Source organism: Schistocerca gregaria, chromosome 2, assembly GCF_023897955.1.
Source record: "Schistocerca gregaria isolate iqSchGreg1 chromosome 2, iqSchGreg1.2, whole genome shotgun sequence".
NCBI lineage: Eukaryota > Metazoa > Arthropoda > Insecta > Orthoptera > Acrididae > Schistocerca > Schistocerca gregaria.
The window spans coordinates 85662989-85684119 of NC_064921.1; the positions used below are offsets into that span (position 1 = coordinate 85662989).

Consider the following 21131-nt stretch of genomic DNA (forward strand, 5'->3'; position numbering starts at 1 on the left):
ATTGTCTATGTGTTACATTACTACTCTACAAGACGCCAATAATCGGTAACTGAAATCAAATTAAGAAGAAATGGTATCAAATACCAGTTACAAAGTAAAAACATTTTGAAATAAAACCTATTCGTAACCTACACGTTTCCATTTTCAAAACAGGGAAAATTTTAACATCAAAAGATTTCAGTTCTTTTGCAGCTATCGAATGTTCTATGGTAGAAGATCTTGTAAAGTTTTAAGATGGAAGGTGGCGCACGATCCATAAACTACGGCTTAACTGCCCATACAATAGGTAACTACTTTAAACATATACAGAATTTTACTCATTATGAAACTCTAAAATCGATGATTTGTTAGTGTCTACAAAATATGTTTAATATATTATAGAGATAAATATGTAGGACTCCTAACATTTACAACTGCTGTACAAAATAGCTCATGCATCACAACAATAAAAATAGTATAAAATGTCGGAAGCTGCTTGTGGTGATTTATGATGAGCATCCCCTCCTGCGTTTCTAAAATCAGTCACTAGACTGAAAGGCTGACTAGGAAACATCATGTGTTTCTCGGTGCACTATCCTTCAGACGCAACAAACTCCCCTATCAAGTCGTACGCTAAGTTTCAGGACGAACGAGGAAGAGGCTAGTGAAACAGGTTCATCTCAGATTGACACATCTGTATACGTAGGAGGTTTCGTATCACATTCTTCATTAAAAGTCATATATGGGTGCGGTAAATGTAAAGCACATGTAGCCGGGGGTGAGTTCGCAGAGAGAGGGATAAAAAGTGCCATTAACTCATATCTATCTGTGTCGTTGAAGGATATCAATTCTTTCACTTATATTACAGGATTATATAATACATCAGTCATTTAATAACGACAGTTTGCTGTATTCCTGTTATCTTCTGCCAATGCTCTCTATTCAGAGCGACCTCCTTGTGTACAATAGAATGCTACGTTATTTCGTTGATGCGGTCATTCGAAGTACGTCGTGGTATACCGCATTTACGTCTGCTGGGTGGTTCCCAATAAAAACAAATTTTTTGGCCATTGGTTCAAATGGTTCAGAGCGCTATGGGACTTAACATCTATGGTCATCAGTCCCCTAGAACTTATAAGTACTTAAACCTAACCTAAGGACATCACACAACACCCAGCCATCACGAGACAGAGAAAATCCCTGACCCCGCCGGGAATCGAACCCGGGAACCCGGGCGTGGGAAGCGAGAACGCTACCGCACGACCACGAGATGCGGGCGGGCCATTGGTCATCTGGCATTAGCAACAAATGCCCACATCACGTTAATGATTTTTTTTTCAATTCCATATGTCACAGTTTCGTTTGTCCTCATTCCAGCTCTCATTTCATGGTTATTTTTTATCTCAGTTCTTGATATTCTGGGGCTCCTTCGTACACTGAGATGAGCAAAGTCGTGGGATAGCGAATATTCATATACAGATGACGGCAGTATCTCGCACCCAAGGTATAAGAGAGCAGTGCATTGACAGAGCTGTCATTTACACTCAAGTGATTCATGTGAAAAGTTTTCTGGACGTGATTATGGCCGCACGAAGAGAGTTAACAGACTTTGAACGTGGAATGGTTGTTGGAGCTAGACGCATGGGACATTCCGTTTGGGAAATCGTTACGGAAATGAATATTACCAGATCCTCAGTTTCATAAGTGCGCCGAGAATACAGGTCAGGCATTACCTCTCACCACGGACATCGCACTGGCCGACGGCCTTCATTAACTACCGAGAGCAGCGGCATCTGCGTAGACAGTGATAGCAGATAAACAGCACTGCGTGAAATAATCGCAGAAATCAATGTTGGTCTTATCGGTTAGGTCAGTGTTGCGAAATTTGGCTTTAATGAGTTTTGGCGGCAGACGACCGACGAAACTGCCTGTGCTAACAGCACGTCATCGTCTGCATCGCCTCTCCTAGGCTCGTGACCACATCGTTTGGAACCTAGACGACTAGAATACTGGGACAGGTGAGTCCCGATTTCAGTTGGTAAGAGATGATGGTAGGGTCCGAGTGTGGTTCAGACCCCACGAATCTAAGGACCCAAATTATCTATAAGGTACTGGACTGGTGATGGCTCCATAATGATGTGGCTGTGTTTACATCGAATATACGGGTTCTCTGGTGGAATTGAACCGATTATTTAGTGATAATGGTTATGTTGGGCTACCTTTTGCAACTTTTCTTGGACTTGATGTTCCCAGAGAGCGATGTTAATTTTTGTGCGTGACAATGCGCCATGTCACTGGGCCATAATTGTTCGAGATTGGTTTGAAGAACATTCCGGACAGTCCGAGCGAATGATTTGGCCATCCAGATATCCCTACATGATTCCCATCGAACATGTATGGGATATGATCAAGAGTGCACAAAATCCTGCACTGGCAACACTTTCGCAGCTATTAACTGCTATAGAAGCAGCATGACTCAGTTTTTGTGCAGGGGATTTTCAACAACTTGTTGAGTCCACTTCACGTCCAGTTGCTGCAATATTCTGTGCAACAGGAGGTCCGACACGATATTAAGTGGGATCCCATGTATTTTGTCATCTTAGTGTACATAATTCATTTTCACAGCTATGACTCTTCTTTTGAGGCCAGCATTTGTTCTGATCCATAGCACACGACAGATTCATACTTTATCCAAACCACTCTTTTCTTAGTCTTGCTAGCAATTGTCTTGTGCCACTAAAATGAATTCTTTCATCCTTTTACTTTCTGCTTTCTTGTATTCTGTCTTTTAATTCTGTACTATCCAATCCAATTTTGTCAGTATTCCCCTATGTACTCAAATATTTCTGTTTGTCTCATAACTGCTCTACCATTGATCAGAACTTCAAATCTAGTGGCACTATTCACTGTTCCTACGAGATATTCGGTTTTTCGTAAACACGTCTGTAGTCCCCATTTGTCATATTTTTGAGATAAACGTCATTTTATGGAGTTCCTATTCATCTTCTGTTAGAATGACTTGATCAGCAACAAAACTTAACGAAAACACCTGTCACCACTAACGATGATTCCCATACCTCCACGGCACTTCTACGCACAAACTGCGGCCTCGCCTTAGCCCTTTTGTGACATTAACAGGTTCTCATAAATTTGATCCTCTTTTAGTCTGTAGCTTATTATCTCTGTATATTTCAATACCAATCAGTAAAAAATGGTTATCCCTATCTACATCTTTCAAAACTTCCCACAATTTTGCTCTAGAAGATGGAGTCATAGGCTTTTGCTTAATCTATAAAGGCAATGTGTAACTCCTTGCCTACTGCTATAATTTCTCCATTACCTGTTGCAAAAATGTCACATTTCAGGAACTGTTTTCATAGATAATTATAAAATTAGGAACAACAATCATGTGTACAGCATTGGACGGAAATTACTTACATTTTAGAAATAATGCAATTTCTGTGTAGTCATTAGCCATTTTTTACTAGTTTTCCGTCTTGAATGTTTATTTTTCTGTATTACAAGATATAAAACGATTTTTCTAATTTATTTTCATTATATCCAGGTCTAAGGCTGGACATATCAAAAAAGCTCAAAAATAAAGTCAGGATCGTCTTGAAAGTAGTTTGTGTTTACCGCAACATTGCTGAAGAGCCTCTATTTCATCTTTTCAGCTCTTCCACAGCACGCTGTCCAGTGACATTAATGTGGCTACCTGTCACAAGCATAAATAACCACCTGCTGCAGTGCGGACCGCCGTGAGAAGTGCAGGAAGAGAGCTAGTGGGATCCTGGAACGTACCGGCAGGGATGTGGAGCCATGCTGACGTCACTGCCAAGACCAGCTGGACAAGGTTTCTCGGTTGAGGATCCATGGCGCGAACACCAGATCGAGGTCGTCTGACAGTTTCTCATCTGGGTTTAAATCCGGGGAGTATGGTGGCCGTGGGGGTACGGTAAACGCGTCCTGGTGTTCTTAGGCCCACGCATGTACACTGCGAGCTGTGTGAATTGTTGTATGGTTCTGCTGGTAGGTGCCACTGTGCCAAGGAGAAACATCCTGCTGGTAGATGCCATCGCGCTGACGAAAACCAAACTGCTTAAAGGGGTGGACATGGTGTCCACGGATAGATGTATACTTGATCCATTTTGCTTTCCAGAATGATGAAATCACCCAAGGAATACTCTCCGGCCTAGATCCATCCGGCAGTTGTTGCAGGGTGTTCGCTTTCAGAAACGTTTCATGCAGTAGCCTTCTAGGGCCATCTATCCAATGATGTGACTCATCTGAAAAGGCCACCTATCGCCATTCAGTGGACATCCACTTGAAGTACTGGCATCCAAAACCAAAGGGGTAAGTGATGCTGATTAAAAACACATAAGAAATAGACAGGCACAATTAAAAAAACACAGCAACAGCCTTGTTTCTGATCGCCACACTTTAAAAAGGGGGATGCACAACACTCACAGAAAACACTGTACTGTAGAGTACGAAGGCATATGGGTGTGGGGGAGGGGGATGACCTGAACAGATGAGGGGAGGATATGGGAGGAGAAGAGGAAGAGCAAAAAAGGGAGGAGCTGATGAAGCGAGAGGGCACAGAAAAAGGGGGAGGAGGGCAGACACGAGAAAGGAGTGGGGAAGACAGTGGAGGGGAAAAAGGACTCACGGGGGAAGTAATGGAGTCAGGGAGTGAGTAGGTGGAGGAAAAACAGAATGGAAGGGAGGGAGCCCAGGTAAAGGACAGAGGGAGGGAGTGGAAGGTGATGATTATAGTTGATAGGAGGGATAAATGGAGGGAGAGAGGGCACCATCTGGGAGGGGGGAGTTGATGGAAGCCACCTCAGGAAAGGAGATGAAGGGTGTAGAGGTGGAGGATAGGGGGCGGCAGTGGGTGGGGGTTGGAGTGTAGAAGAGCAAACAGGGGATTAGGGGGATCAAGTTGGTGGGAGGCGTAGAGGACGCGGACATGTTCGAGGAAAAGGATCAGCTGGGGGAAAGGAATGTCATAAAGGATCTGCGTGGGGGATGTGGGACAGCTCCGTTTTGGTATGCACAGTATACTTTAACCACAGTGGCACGCGAGCTGTTTACAAACGTAGCCGTTTCGCAACCGCTTCCGTCGAGCAAATGTATTGAACATCAGACGAATCGCTCCGTTTCTACATTACGACAACGACTTTACTGTTTTCCGTGTGCTCCCGACTATATATCCTCCACTGGTGGTGCTGCCATCTGCTGTCTATGAGTGGTTATTGCATGCTGACATCGAACACAGGTGGTGGTCACATTAATGTGTTGGACTGTGTAATATACGTGAAACGTACAGTACATGATAGTTAACATTTTTGTGGCAAAAATCTTACTGTGAACTGTAAGCGCAACCCTGCCTGTACCTGTGCGTATTACCTACGCTGTCATTAAAGGTGTTCACACACCTCCTTTCACGTATACCTCGGCACAGCCCACTAAAGGAAGGCAACCGAATCTCATAGCTCTATGTGCGGGTCCCAGGTAGAAGGCAACCAAATCCATATTTGTAACCAGATCCATGTGCCCCATGTTGGGTACCTACGTTACTCTCTGTGATTGGTTTTATTTGGGGAGGGTAAGCTGTTGCACACAGGGTCTCCCTGCCAGGTGTTTGATGGCTACATAGGCTAAGGCATCGATTCAGATGATTCTACAAAAACAGTCTATGGAAGGACAAACGAATGTAAGACAAGAAGATTTTCGAATAGTCATAATGTCCACACCAAACGATTAAATGCTAAATAATGCTTATAGCCACGAATTCTTGGTCTAAAGTACCTTATACGTGTACAGTACTAATTATAGTTACTCATAGTTGATGGGATACCAAGAGGATTTTTATCGTGATTCCCTTGAATCACCAATGTATTGGCCGGCCAGAGTGCCCGAGCGGTTCTAGGCGCTACAGTCTGGAACCGCGCGACCGCTACGGTCGCAGGTTCGAATCCTGCCTCGGGCATGGGTGTGTGTGATGACCTTAGGTAGTTAGGTGTAAGTAGTTCTAAGTTCTAGGTGACTGATGACCACAGCAGTTAAGTCCCATGGTGCTTCGAGCCATTTTTTGAACCAATGTATTAATGAGTTTGTCTATGTTGTTAATGTGTCCGTATAAAACTGTGCACGTGTGGGCGTAAGTGTATGAGTGTGTACGTGTGTATGTGTGTGTGTACGTGTGTGTGTGTGTGTGTGTGTGTGTGTGTGTGTGTGTGTGTGTGTGTGTGTCAAACAAAGAGAATGAGAGAGACAGAGACAGAATGAATTTGTATTTTTAAAATTTGATTTCTGCGACTGTACTTTCATTTGCCCGCGATGTGTTTTCTTACAGGAAGTTTCTCCAGGACTAGTACGAACTGAAGGAGTATCAAACGTAATGGCTAGCCTTCCAAAGGAAAATGAATTTTTCGCCAAACTGAAGGAAATGCCAGCCATGGAATCAGAAGACATAGCAGAAGCCGTCGTTTACATGTTGTCCCAGCATCCTCGTGTTCAGGTGTGTTATATGCACTACAGAATCGGTAGCGTGCAAACAATTATTCATACTATTTGTAGACTGATGACGTTACTCTAAAAGAATACGAGATTTCATCCATCTTTTGCTAGTAATCTCAGTAGTAAGATATCTATACTGTAGGTACCTAGTACAAGGGAAACTAATAGTACAAATCCTGGCACTTCTATGATTTTACATAAAGATTATCACGTGTTTATGGCGCGTGACTGCATAGCTTAGCTCCAGATACTTAGTAGTAGATCTATCTCTTTGCATTGGCCTCCGTTACGCAACGGATTGAAGGTACAAATTCCTATCGACACCCTGCAACTCTATAAATTCCCCATCACATTCTGGAATAATATTAAGTGATACCAACTAGGCTACAGGGTTTATCAAAGAAGTAGGCGGGACATACGTGATTTTAAGTGTACAAACTGTGGATTTATTCAGTCGGCCTGAAGGTTCGACTTTCCTCACTCAAGCGTACAACACACTCGACTATAAACTAAGCTATATAATCATTATTTTTTCCTTGCTGTAGGCAGTGAACTACTCGGCAATTATACTGTGCAACTTTCGTGACCCACATCTTTCCAAGCACATACTTTACCATAGATGACTACTTGCGAGCGTCTGCTTCCTTGGCCGGACCTCCGCTAACAAAGAGGTCGCACCGACCGATTTCGTCCAAGATTGTGGTATAGATGGCGACGTCGCAAGCTGAGGATGAAGAGAAAGTGAAACTATATGAGGATATTGAAAGGGTAATACAATAAGCAAAGGGAGATGAAAATCTAATAGTATGGAGGCTGGAATGCAATTGTAGGGGAAGGAGTAGAAGGAAAGGCTACAGGAGAATATGGGTTTGAGACAAGGAGTTAGAGAAGAGAAAGACTCATTGAGTTCTGTAATAAATATCAGCTAGTACTAGCGAATACTCTGTTCAAGAATCGTAAGAGGAAGAGGTATACTTGGAAGAGGCCGGGAACATTTCACTTAGATTACATCAGGGTGAGACAGAGATTCTGGATTGTAAGGCGTACCCAGGAGCAGATATAGACTCAGATCGCGATATAGAAGTAACGAAGAGTAGGCTGAAGCTTAAAACATTAGTCAGGAAGAAACAATACGCAGAGAAGTGGGATACGGAAGTACTAAGGAGTGACGCGATACAACCCTAAAAAGGACAGCCACAGGAACTGAAAGAAAACATAGGTACAAAGAAGGTAACTGGAAAGAAACCGTGAGTGGCAGAAGAAATACCTCAGCTGATCGATGAAAGAAGTAAGTACAAAAATGTTCCGGGAAATTCAGGAATACAGATATACAAGTCGCTGTGGAACGAAATAAATTGGAAGTGCAGGGAACCTAAGACGAAACTGGTGCATGAAAAATGTGTAGAAATGATAGTTGGAAGGACTGGCTCAGCATATAGGAAAGTCAAAATAAACTTCGGTGGCCGGCCGTTGCGGCCAAGCTGTTCTAGGCGCTTCAGTCTGGAACCGCGCGACTGCTACGGTCGCAGGTTCGAATCCTGCCTCAGGCATGGATGTGTCTGATGTCCTTAGGTTGGTTAGGTTTAAGTAGTTCTAAGTTCTAGGGGACTGATGACCTCAGATGTTAAGTCCCATAGTGCTCAGAGCCATAAACTTCGGTGAAATTAAAAGCAAGGGTGGCAACATTAGGAGCGCAACTGGAATTCCATTGCTAAATGCAGAGGACATAGCGTATAGGTGGAAAGAGTACAGTAAAGGCCTCTCTGAGGGGGAAAATTTGTCTGATGTATAGGACAAGAAACAGAAGACGATTTAGAAGAGGTAGGGGATTCAGTATTAGAATCCGAATTTAAGAGAGCTTTGGAGGGCTTAAGATCAAATAAGGCAGAAGGGATCGATAACATTCCATAGGAATTTCTAAAATCATTAGGGGAAGTGGCAACAAAACGACTATTGTGCAGGATGTATGAGTCTGGCAATATACCGTCTGACGTTCGGAAAAACATCATCCAGAAGAATGGAAAAGAAAATTATGGATGTGTTAGATGACGACCAGTTTGGCTTTAGGAAAGCTAAAGACACAAGAGAAGCAATTCTGACGTTACAGTTGATAATGGAAGAACGACAAAAAAAATAAAGACACGTTCCTAGGATTTGTCGGTCTAGAAAAAGCGTTCGACGATGTAAAATGCAGCAAGATGTTGGAAATTCTTAGAAAAATTGGGGTAAGCTACAGGAAGACATGGGTAATATACAATATGTACAAGAACCAAGAGGGAATAACAAAAGTGGACGACCGCGAACGAAGTGCTCGGATTAAAAAGGATGTAAGACAGGGATGTAACCTTTCGCCCCTGGTGTTCAATCTCTACATCGAGGCAGCAATGATGGAAATAAAAGAAAGGTTCAGGAGTGGAATTAAAAAACAAGGTGAAAGGGTATCAGTGATACGATTCGCTGATGACATTGCTATTCTGAGTGAAAGAAAAGAAGACTTACATGTTCTGCTGAATGGAATGGGCACTCTAATGAGTACAGAATATGGACTGAGAGTAAACCGAAGAAAGACGAAAGTAATGATAAGCAGCAGAATGAGAACAGGAAGAAACTTGACATCGAGATTGATGGTCACGACGTAGATGAAGTTAGTAATTGTGCTACGTAGGCAGCAAAATAACCAATGACGGACAGAGCAAGGAGGACGTCAAAAGCGCAGTGTGTACATGGTGGTAATCCGGAGGTCGTGGGTTCGAATCTCTATGGGGGAATCAATTTGTGTATAGTTTTTATGCTACTTACACTGCAAATAAAGCGAAATAATGCTGCATATATTGTATTTATTAATATTTTCGTATCCAGCAAGAAAAGGAAAGGCAAAGAAAAATATGGGATTGCAAATAAATTTCGAAGAAGGAAAGCAGTACACAGAACTTTGCTTGTGAAATTAAATACTTTGATTGTTTAGAGGGTAAGCAGTAATTATTTCGGCGTTTTGCCCATGTTGTAGACGCTGCATTTTCCTGTAAATACATGGTTGTTTTAAACTTTCTATACAAAAACAAAGTTGGTTTACACAAAAATAAAAGGCTCCCTCTCATTGCACATATTCGCATTAAACAGCTCGTACGCATCGTTCCGCTAAATATTGGCGTTAATAGCTTGTGATGTACTATGGAATGTGGTCAGATGTCTTCTTGGGATATGTTTTCTTTTTCTCTCTCCAGGAGAGAAGAGCAGTTTCGAAGCTGTTCGATTAAATTCTTTAGCTTACGATAGGGTTGGATTAGCGGTGTGAGTATGGAGCGAATCATTTTATTACTGCACAGTGGCAGTCCTTGCTTATATTGAAAAAATATCGTAGTATAATTGTGGATTTGTTACCTCTCCTCCTCCCCTCCCTCAAGTCAATTAACAGAAGATTTTTTTATTTTATTAGTTTTTTTCACACAGAATTTCGTTGTATCACATGCAATATATTTGGCATTACCTTTGTTTTTTTGCTGTGTGAAGGTGGCTAATTAGGTTGTCTTGTAGGATAATGTACAGTTGTAATTACTGGTATTTTGTCTGTGTGGTATTGTGAAGTTGAACTCGTGATTACAGAGACTGTTAAGCTCGTATTTGTTGTTTGTAAGTTGTTTGTAAGTAATATTGTAATTCTTGAAAAGTGATGAACAATTCAAACGTCAACCAGAAATGCAACATTAAATTGTATACTGCAACGCTCGTGGCAGTCTGTTCTATCAAATGTAAGAGCAACTGACTGCGAGAAGACTATGAAATATAATAAAATAATGTATTGCGAATACATAGAAAGAAGGATCCTTTATTGTATGATTATATGATAGCGGAACAAACACTGGTAGCAGTTACTTCTGTTAAATATCTGGGAGTATGCGTGCGGAACGATATGAAATGGAATGATCATATAAAATTAATTGTTGGTAAGGCGGGTACCAGGTTGAGATTCATTGGGAGAGTCCTTAGAAAATGTAGTCCATCAACAAAGGAGGTGGCTTACAAAACACTCGTTCGACCTATGCTTGAGTATTGCTCATCAGTGTGGGATCCGTACCAGATCGGGTTGACGGAGGAGATAGAGAAGATCCAAAGAAGAGCGGCGCGTTTCGTCACAGGGTTATTTGGTAACCGTGATAGCGTTACGCAGATGTTTAGCAAACTCAAATGGCAGACTCTGCAAGAGAGGCGCTGTGCATCGCGGTGTAGCTTGCTCGCCAGGTTTCGAGAGGGTGCGTTTCTGGATGAGGTATCGAATATACTGCTTCCCTCTACTTATACCTCCCGTAGAGATCACGAATGTAAAATTAGAGATATTCGAGCGCGCACGGAGGCTTTCAGACAGTCTTTCTTCCCGAGAACCATACGCGACTGGAACAGAAAGGGAGGTAATGACAGTGGCACGTAAAGTGCCCTCCGCCACACACCGTTGAGTGGCTTGCGGAGTATGAATGTAGATGTAGATGTAGAATATAAGTAACTCCCAAAAATGCCCTATCTGAAAAGTATGTCACTGTTGAAATTATTGCTACTCACTACGCTAAACCAACAAGACGGCTTTGGTAGCCAATCCTAGCATGTTGTCACTTGCTGAAAGCTTTAATCGTAGCTATGTTAGTAATCGAAATTTAATGGTAATTAACTTTTTAACAACGTGTGACGAGGGCCTCCCGTCGGGTAGACCGTTCGCCTGGTGCAAGTCTTTCGATTTGACGCCACTTCAGCGACTAACGTGTCGATGGGGATGAAATGATGATAAGGACAACACAACATCCACTCCCTGAGCGGAGAAAATCTCCGACCCAGCCGGGAATCGGACCCGGGCCCTTTGGATTGACAGTCTGTCGCGTTGACCACTCAGCTACCGGGGGCGGACAATGGTAATAAACTGTACCAAGAACAATGCGTTTTTGGTGAATCCTCAGCATGTCGCTGCCTTCAAAGAGCATGCTCTCATAATACGCAAGTTACAATAATTCTTTTGTCACGAGTATGACGTTTTTCATTACTTTATTGCAACGAATCACACAGTTAACAGCGGGTTTTCCAGTGATTCTCAATTTGCTAGTGCTCAGAAACGGCATGTATACGTATAGACTTGAAATGAATGCGAATATGGCGGCTCACAACTCTGTGCATGTTCGTAGGTTCCGTTGTGCCATCTTATTGGTCAACGCTCAGACGCACGCTCAGAATATCTGTTATATATGTCGTCAGAAACTCGCCACGCTCAACGTTCGGATGCACGGTCCGTGAGCCGACGGGTTAAGGTTTCGCATTCGTAGCAATGTTTTCGGCTCAGAAAAATAAATCAGTGCAGTACTTTCTCGGCAACCCTCACACCAGACGTTAAATTTCGTCATCATTCATAACTAAAGGCGACACATCTTCTGATCCACTCGCCACTATTTCATCCTCTCCAAACTCCCTTGCTGAAGTGGGAAATCACGTACTCAGTTGAGTATTGTCATCGAGATTTGTAGCTGCAGATTTCCTGCTCGTTCCATCTGAAACTGCCCAAGAAACGCTACAGTTTTCTGGCTGCAGTGCCACAACTACTTCAGGCTGAAATTCCTCATTGCTTACCTTATTCTGTTCTATCTCCTATTCTTCTACGGTCCTAAACTCTGCGCTGTAGAGTCTCCTAACGTGTCTGCCGTTATTACACGCCAGCTACGGTCATTATTCACAGACCTTCACTGTCCATTTAACATTGTTGCCCTCCCCTTAAATCTTTCCTGATCTTGATTACTCTCGTTTACTCGCCTCTTATTGCCGTCTCGCCCTGGAACTTCCTAGTCAGACATCTCCCCTCGCGGGATTTCTATACCTCTGATCTGCTACTGTCTTATTGGAACCTGATCCACTTGGAGCGCAACATTCACTGACCGCGCCTCCTGTCCAGCCAACATCTCTTTACTCACTCCATTCGCCATCTCTTTATACCGCTTGCTTACGTCGTGGCACATTTTGTCCAATTTCCTCAATAGCCTTGAGCACCGTATCTATTGCAGCTTGCCCGTCAGCTGGATTTGCTTGCGGCTTACTGAGCTGTCTCAGCTGAGCATCTTTAAGTGCGGAAGAATCGGACCAAGCGTTAACGTCCACTTCCGACACTTCAGCAGGCACTCTGGCATCCATATTGTGAGCTTCTGTCCCTTTTTTGCCCAATCCTTCAATGTTTTATTACAAACCTCTGCAACAAATACGTAATACGAATTTTCCGACAAAATGAGGTCAATAGGAATAATATATAGAGCAAATAAATCAAGTAATCGTTATTGATAATGAGCAGTGTAAAATAATGACTGATACACCAGAAAAAATCAGCTCGGAACTAGAAAGAAGGGAATAATCGAGATCTTGCAAATCTCCGACAAAAAGAAACGATCACAGTGTTCCCACAGTGATTGCTCCGACGTTGCACTAGAGATTGGACGTCATAAGTAACTACCATAACTAACTGTGTCGCTGATGAGCCTTGGAAGGCTTAATCAAAGTATCGAGATACAGGGTTTCTAACTTAGTCAAAACCACTCACCTACCGAATGATTGATAACTCTCATTCCCGGTCGCCTATGCTGCAGTTTCTCACCATTAATTGAGGTGCAGATTGGAGAAGTGTGGGCGACTGCCGACAGATCGGATGCCTGACGTCGTCTTGAGGCTCAGAAGTAAGGCGTCTCCAATCGGACGCCGGGACAGTAGCTGCAGAGCAGTGTCCTGTACCAGAGCTGAGTCCCCAGTGCCTCCTCCCAACTCTCGAACCAGAGTGCGTCGGCGGAGATGTCTGCCCTCTGCTCTTGCCAGAGTTAACATACACCGTCTTCCGCCAACGGCAAAGTTCCGCTAAATTCTGCCCAGTGAATATGTTGGTAACAAAACTAAACTACCGCCATAGGCCCGAGAGGGGCAGCGCAGTGGTTACCACACTGGACTCGCATTTGGGAGGACAACGATTCGTACCATCGCCCACCCATCCCGATTTAGGTTTTGCGTGATTTCCCCAAACCGCTTAAGGCAAATGCCGCGATGATTCCATCGAAAAAGCACTGCCGCTTTCCTTCTCCATCCTTCCCATATCTGAGCTTGTGCTCCGTCTCTAATGACCTAGCTGTCGACAGGACGTTTAACTCTATCTTCTCCTCCCCCCCCCCCCCCACCCCCGGGACAATTTTAATCAACCAGCGAATGGCTTGTGTTTCCGCGAACACCGTTCCTCAAAGTTCAGTGCAAAATTCCCACTCTTCACAGTAGGGCTATCAATATTGTTAAAAATGTCTGGAATCAGATATATCGATATTTAAAATAGATGTCGTTATCGGCTCTCGATATATTGAGCAAAAGTATCGATATATCACTTTATCGACAGAAAAATATCAATGTGCCGGACCATAAAAATATCGGCTTCTCATTGTAAATATACTGCCGGTTTTAAAGCTGTATGTTTAAGTATTGATTTATTATTAGATATTCTGTATATCAACAAGCTAGCAGCTGGCCTATCCCTCTTAGAGCTAGAACTGAAAGGAAAACTACGCACGTTCAGCTTGGTGATAATCACCTCGATAGCAATGGTAACTGCGTGTAGGTGCCACAATAAAATGTGTCCGATGCGGCCGTCGTTCGGTTTCGTCACATATCGGATATGTCCGGAAAGCTTCATGTCGACTTCGCTGTTCCTTTTTTTTTCATTTCTGCCAACACTAGCTACTTAGCAGTCGTAGAGTCAAAACTACATGATGAAGCTAAATATTGCAGTTTCTGTTGGTAGCGCCGAGAGCCGATTACGTCAGCATTTCCCCTCACACGTCTCCGCCCACTTCAAGGATCAATCTTGTCATTTAGAATTTTGTTCATCATTTTCAGCAACTGTTTTTGAAGAGTGCTGATGTGGAGAAATAGTATACCATCTGCATAAAATATCTGTTTTTTGACGTAACTGGTATGCTGTTTCTTCAGATCACAAAACTTTTGATTCCATTGAAACCGCCAACCCCTCAGAGCAATCTGACTTCTTCTTTTGTACCACATATAATTGCTTCAAACAGTCAAAGAAAAGATTCGGCGTGGTGAAAGCCCAAAAGGCAGTAAGACTCCTCCATACAGTGAAAACAAAGTTATGTACTACTACAACTGCAAAAGGTCAGCTGCAAATATGTACCGAAAATTGTGAAAAAATATAGTACATAATAAAAATACTGGCACGCCATATTCCGATTTTGATATTTATGTTTCGATATATCGCGGGTAAAAGTATAGCACACGTATATCGATATTTTTGTGAAAAGAAGTTGGTATTTCTCTATATCGATATTTATCAACACACTACTTCACAGAGGTAATTATTTCAGTCAATCCGTGGTCCTTTCATGTCTGTAATTCTTAGAAAGCGGGCTGTTATCCCCCACTCTCGGATAAAGTTTTAGGGGCAGCTAATAGAGTTCCTTCCTGCGCTTTCTACAACATGAGAGGACGCTTACCCTGGGAGGAAAGAATGTTCGGGTGGCGACACCTCACCTCTATAAACGGAGAAAAGAAACTCTAAAACGAATTCAGTTATTTCTTTTCTCACAAAAAAGACATTTTTATCTGCGAATGGCACCCCACTCTACCACTTTCTAGGAAGGCAACCGACCACAGCAAACTAACTGTATAGACCAGTGTTTTAGCTTGCGAAAATTGGCAGTATTCTGTACAGGGGCAAAATTTCCTCATGGCTGCATATACCGGCGTTTTAAGGTGTATTCGATGGACCCTCATACTGTGCTGATCATCGTATTCAGAGCAAGCTACTGAATCTATTGGTAGTCGGCTTTTGGCTGACACAAAAAGAGACGGCGGTCTATCTGGCCTACACATAGCCCATTGGCCTTTGGCGGCACTTCTCTTAGAAACGGGACTGGACTGACCCACTAGCCTACTAGCCTGTAGTCAGCCAACCATCCCTGCCCCTTCCCGAGCTTATAATGCGACCCACATAAAAATTTCACCAGAGTTGCTTACCCACTGTGGAAAGAATACTAAAACGGGACATTATGGCTAAATCGTTGCTACCTCTGAGGCAGTTAGTAATCGGCACTGATATATTTAATTGGTACAAGAATGATTCAGATGCGAAAATGAATTACAAAAATGGAATGAGAGGAGATAATTCTGTCCAGAAAAGATTTACAGGTTACAACATCTGAACCCTCTGCCAGGCACTTAAATTTGATTTGCACAGTATCCATGTAGAACATCTGGAGAGGAAAGTGATTTAATCTAAAGTCAGGCTTCCGCGGTCGTTGTCACTGTCCATAAAATTCTTCAGGGTATTGTTAGAAACCATTCAAAAGCCACACGTGTCCAGCGTATGTAAACAGATGTGCTATTGCATACCGCATTTGTCTCGTGTAACAAGCATCTGTGAGCAATAGGTATATGAACATGGCCTTTTGCACAAGTTCCTTCGTATTTTTAAATATTTAAGCGATGGGAAACTTTATAATGTGCTAACTTTTCCACTTGACATCTTGTGCATGAGGTTCAGCGTAAAATGAACATGTTTTACTACAAAAAAGTGTTTAAGATCTGAGTTGAGAGCAAAGACAGTTGAAACCGGTTGTCTTGAATAAAAAATATTGTATGCGGTCCTGGCTTTTTAATGTGATTTAACAACTGAAACAGATCGCCCTTGAATACTCTCGTAATGAGAAAATTCAGTATTCAGGATATTTGATCGCACTATGCAAAATTCCTCAAACGTTTCGGCCACTGTTGCAAATAGTATTTCTCAGGACGTTTTGCTTACTTCTGAGTGTTTTAGTTCCTTCAGTAGGCAAAACACCCTGAGGAAAACCATTTGCAACAGTGGTCGAAGCGTTGGAGGAATATTTCAAATTGACAATGCAGTCATATACCCTTAAGAATTTAGTGAACAGAAAAACGGTTTATTGAATGGATTCCATAGATAAAGAGATGATCTGAATTTAATTGAACTAATTTTAATAAAATAGGAATGTCTTGCGAAATGAGTCCTAGAATCCTGTTCACTATGTCCGCACTGAATGATGCTGGGAGCGAGTTGAGGCATCTTCACAGAGAATTAATGCATTATGTATAAATACAAAAATATGCAGCTCAGTTATTTGCAAGTTCTTAATTGCAATGTAAACTTTTGTTCCAGGTACACGATATAATTGTGATGCCAACTGGCCAACCGGACTAAGTTACAGTGGATCCTATATCCATCTGCAAAATATTTCTCTAACAGATGTGCTGATGCGAGAACAGTATTGCTGTGTTACTATCGTCTAATTGGAAATGTTTTATAAAATAAACAGTCCCTTATTAAATAGTATGTCTGTGTTTTTATATCTTTTATACCCAGCCAAAGTTCCTATGAAACAACCTAAGTGATATACGGGTGTATCAAAAAGAATCATCCCATTTTAAAAAATCATAGATATTATGTTATTTGAGATATGTGCATGAATAACGTGCTGTTGGCAAGAGCAAAGTCTCGAGTTTTACACGGTTCCCCCTAAGTACCAGCAGTGTGCACCCACTTCATTTCTAGTAGAAATGGTATCGGGACAACAGAAAGTGTTTTGTGTTCTATATTTTGCACAGTGCGGGGCAGTAATGATTCCTCAACGTGACTTTTGTACTAGGTGTGGTGTGGATCGTCCTACAGGACAGAGCATTAGACGATGAGATGAACAATTCCGAGAAACAGGTTGTTTGTGTAAATGCAAATGGCCGGGCGGTCCCCGTGTGTTTCACACAGACGTCGAACCCCTCCGTCATAGTTTCACAAGGAATCCACAGAAATCCGTTCGCCTTGCAACTCGACAGCTCAACATGACACCGATGTCCGTGTGGTGTGTGTTGCGTCGACGTTTACACATGAAACCATTTACAATTCAGCTACTGCAAGCTCTTCGTGAATGAGACAGGCTACAACGTGTGGAGTTCTGTAAATTCGTTCTTGGAAAGATGGAGGATGACAGTTTTCTTCCAAGCTTAGTGTTTACTGACAGGACAACATTCTATTTAAATGGAATGATGAACCGTCATAATGTGCGAATATGAGGTACGGAACAACCACATGAAGTTGTACAACGTGAGACGGACTCTCCAAAATTTAATGTGTTTTTTTACAATTTCATGGGTAAATGTGTATGGTCCATTTTTCTTTGCCGAGAACACTGTTACAGGAAGTACATTTCTAGATATGGTTGAGAAGTTTCTTTTCCCACACTTAGAGACTGATTCGAACGACTTCATTCACCAACAGGATGGGGCACTGCCACACTGGCATCTGGATGTGCGGAATTTTTAAATCAAGGGATTACTGAAAGATGGATCGATCGCACTAGACCAAATGATTCAGACTTACATTGCTGGTCTCGAAGATGACCAGATCTGACTGTATGTGATTATTTCTTGTGGGGGTTTATAAGAGACTCTGTTTATGTGCCTCCGTTACCAACAACAATGAATAAACTGAGACATCGCATAACAGCAACTGTGGAAGCTGTAACTCAAGACATGCTCGCTGCAGTGTGAGAACAATTTGAATACTGCATTGACATGCCGTGCATCTTAATGGTGGCGTATTCAACACCTATGAAAAATATGAAAAAAGCTTTTTGAGTTTCCCGCCCATCAAAAAACAGAATTCATTGTGTACAGGGTGGTACAAAAAGGAAACTTTCCTCAGACACAAGTAAAGAAAAGATGTTATGTGGACATGTTTCCAGAAACGCTTAATTTCCATGTTAGAGCTCATTGTAGTTTCGTCAGTATTGTACTGTACTTCCTCGAGTCACCGCCAGATGGCCCAATTGAAGGAAGGTAACGTTGACTTCAGTGCTTGTGTTGACATGCGACTCATTGCTATACAGTACTAGCATCAAGCACATCAGTACGTAGCATCAACAGGTTAGTGTTCATCACGAACGTGGTTTTGCAGTCAGTGCAATGTTTACAAATGCGGAGTTGGCAGATGCCCATTTGATGTATGGATTACCACGGGGCAATAGCCGTGGCGCGGTACGTTTGTATCTAGATAGATTCCAGAACGAAGGTGTCCCGACAGGAAGACGTTCGAAGCAATTGATCGGCGTCTTAGGGAGCACGGAACATTCCAGCCTATGACTCGCGTCTGGGGAAGACCTAGAACGACGAGGATACCTGCAATGCACGAGGCAATTCTTCTTGCAGTTAACCCTAATGTCAGCATCAGAGAAGTTGCTGCTGTACAAGGTAACGTTGACCACGTCACGGTATGGAGAGTGCTACGGGAGAACCAGCTGTTTCCGTACCATGTACAGCGTATGCAGGCACTATCAGCAGCTGATTGGCCTACACGGGTACACTGCGAATGGTTCATCCAACAATGTGTCAATCCTCATTTCAGTGCAAATGTTCTCTTTACGGATGAGGCTTCATTCCAACGTGATCAAATTGTAAATTTTCACAATAAAATGTGTGGGCTGACGAGAATCCGCACGCAATTGTGCAATCACGTCATCAACACAGATTTTCTGTGAACGTTTGGGCAGGCATTGTTGGTGATGTCTTGATTGGGCCCCATATTCTTCCACCTACGCTCGATTCGGTGACCGATGGATTGGTAGAGGCGGACCAATTCCATGGCCTCCACGCTCTCCTGACCTCAACCCTGTTGACTTTCATTTATGGGGGCATTTGAAAGCTCTTGTCTACGCAACCCCGGTACCAAATGTAGACTCTTCGTGCTCGTATTGTGGACGGCTGTAATAGAATACGCCATTCTCCAGGGCTGCATCAGCACATCAGGGATTCCATGCGACGGAGGGTGGATGCATGTATCCTCGCTAACGGAGGACATTTTGAACATTTCCTGTAACAAAGTGTTTGAAGTCACGCTGGTACGTTCTGTTGCTGTGTGTTTCCATTCCGTGATTAATGTGATTTGAAGAGAAGAAATAAAATGAGCTCTAACATGGAAAGTAAGCGTTTCCGGGCACATGTCCACATAACATGTTTTCTTTCTTTGTGTGTGAAGAATGTTTCCTGAAAGTTTGGCCATACCTTTTTGTAACACCCTGTATGTTTCTTAGTTTCATAGACGTGCCGAATCTCATGATCCTTTTTCATAAACCCTCTCCACTGCAGACTGTTAACAAATGTCCAAGCGCGCGGAGTGGATTCTCATGTAAGTGAGTGGCTCGAAGACGTTTTAAGTAACAGAACCCAGTAAGTTGTCTTGGACGGTGACAGAAACGAAGGTATCGATCGTCAGAGGTATCGCCAGTAGTGCCCCAAGGAAGTGTGGTAGACCTGTTCTTGTTCCCTATACACCTTGAAAGTATCCTTTGAATTGTTTCAGTTCTCGAATAACTGCGAAGTCGGGTGGTAAAATATGCAAAGCTGAGTAACTGAGAAATGTATATTTCAGGATGTTTGTTTGCTGTACGCGATTTTGAACTTTTTGCTTGATAATATAAGTCATTTGACCTTTTTCCAAAGCAAGAGGATGTAGTTAATCGACGAATTTAGTGCTTCAATTAGGATACAATGGACTTTCATTCTCTCTCGGGTGAATCTTATGACTAACAGCTGGTTCACAATTGGCCCAAAAAATGCTTATTATCGGTTGACATATAAGACGACAACAAAGATATCTGAAACAAGTAGTTCCAGTTTTTGTTGAAATGCTAGTTCCACAACGATATCCGCAGTGTAACACTTCGCAAGTGATATTTCGTAGAACCTTCTAAAATGTGGCTACTAATTTAGCTCAAGCTTTAGCTGCACAAGTAGGTACCATACACGAACTGAGTACTTTTTACGCATGCACACATATTAAAACACGTACTAGGTACTTCATATCTTTGATTTCCAAGGGTAGCCATGGTCTCTAGTCTGAAGGCTGTTTTGATGCAGCTCTTTCCGCCATTCTAACCTGTGCCAACCTGTTCATCTCTTTGTAAGTACAAAAACCCACATTACTTGAATTTCCTTCTGAGTAGTCAACCCTCGGTCTCGGCTTCCTTACAACGAACGCACGTCTCCACCACCAAACTGACAATTCCTTGATGCTTCAGGATGTCTTATCAACTGATCCATTGCCTTAGCCAAGTTGTGCCTTAAATTTCTTTTCTCGCCATTTGCTTCAGTACTTCTTCATAAGTTATCGGATTCATCCGTCCAATATTCAGTGTCCTTCTGCAGCACCACATTTAAAAAAGTTTGTTTTCTTTTCTCAGCCGGCCGCTGTGGCCGAGCCGTTCTAGGCGTGCTGTTGCTACGGTCGCAGGTTCGAATCCTGCATAGGGCATGCATGTGTGTGATGTCCTTAGCTTAGTTAGGTTTCAGTAGTTGTAAGTTCTAGGGGACTGATGAACTCAGATGTTAAGTCCCGTAGTGCCCAGAGCCATTTGAACCATTTCCTTTCTCATCTTGTAACCTCCGCGATACAGTACTCCTTAAAGCCTGTGGTATGGTAAGTGAGCGGAATTCACCTTATGAGAAAGGATTTTCGTATAGTTATCCACCGCGTGTACCTGAATGGTGGCAAATCAGACATACATCCACTCTGCAATAACAATGATCCCTCAAGTAAGTTCGAAAGGCAATTA

General features: G+C 42.7%; 1 protein-coding gene across 4 annotated transcripts in view; it reads left to right on the forward strand.

Annotated features, from left to right (window-relative positions):
* LOC126336364 (dehydrogenase/reductase SDR family member 11-like) overlaps positions 1-16861 on the forward strand; it is a 477124-nt gene extending 460263 nt beyond the window's left edge. For all 4 annotated transcript variants that reach the window (XM_049999963.1, XM_049999965.1, XM_049999967.1 and 1 more), the window contains exons 5-6: positions 6338-6502; positions 16688-16861. In XM_049999963.1, coding sequence (XP_049855920.1) covers positions 6338-6502; positions 16688-16729 — 207 coding nt within the window. In that variant the 3' untranslated portion in view covers positions 16730-16861. The remainder of the gene's footprint in view (positions 1-6337; positions 6503-16687) is intronic.
* Positions 16862-21131: the final 4270 nt, after the last annotated feature.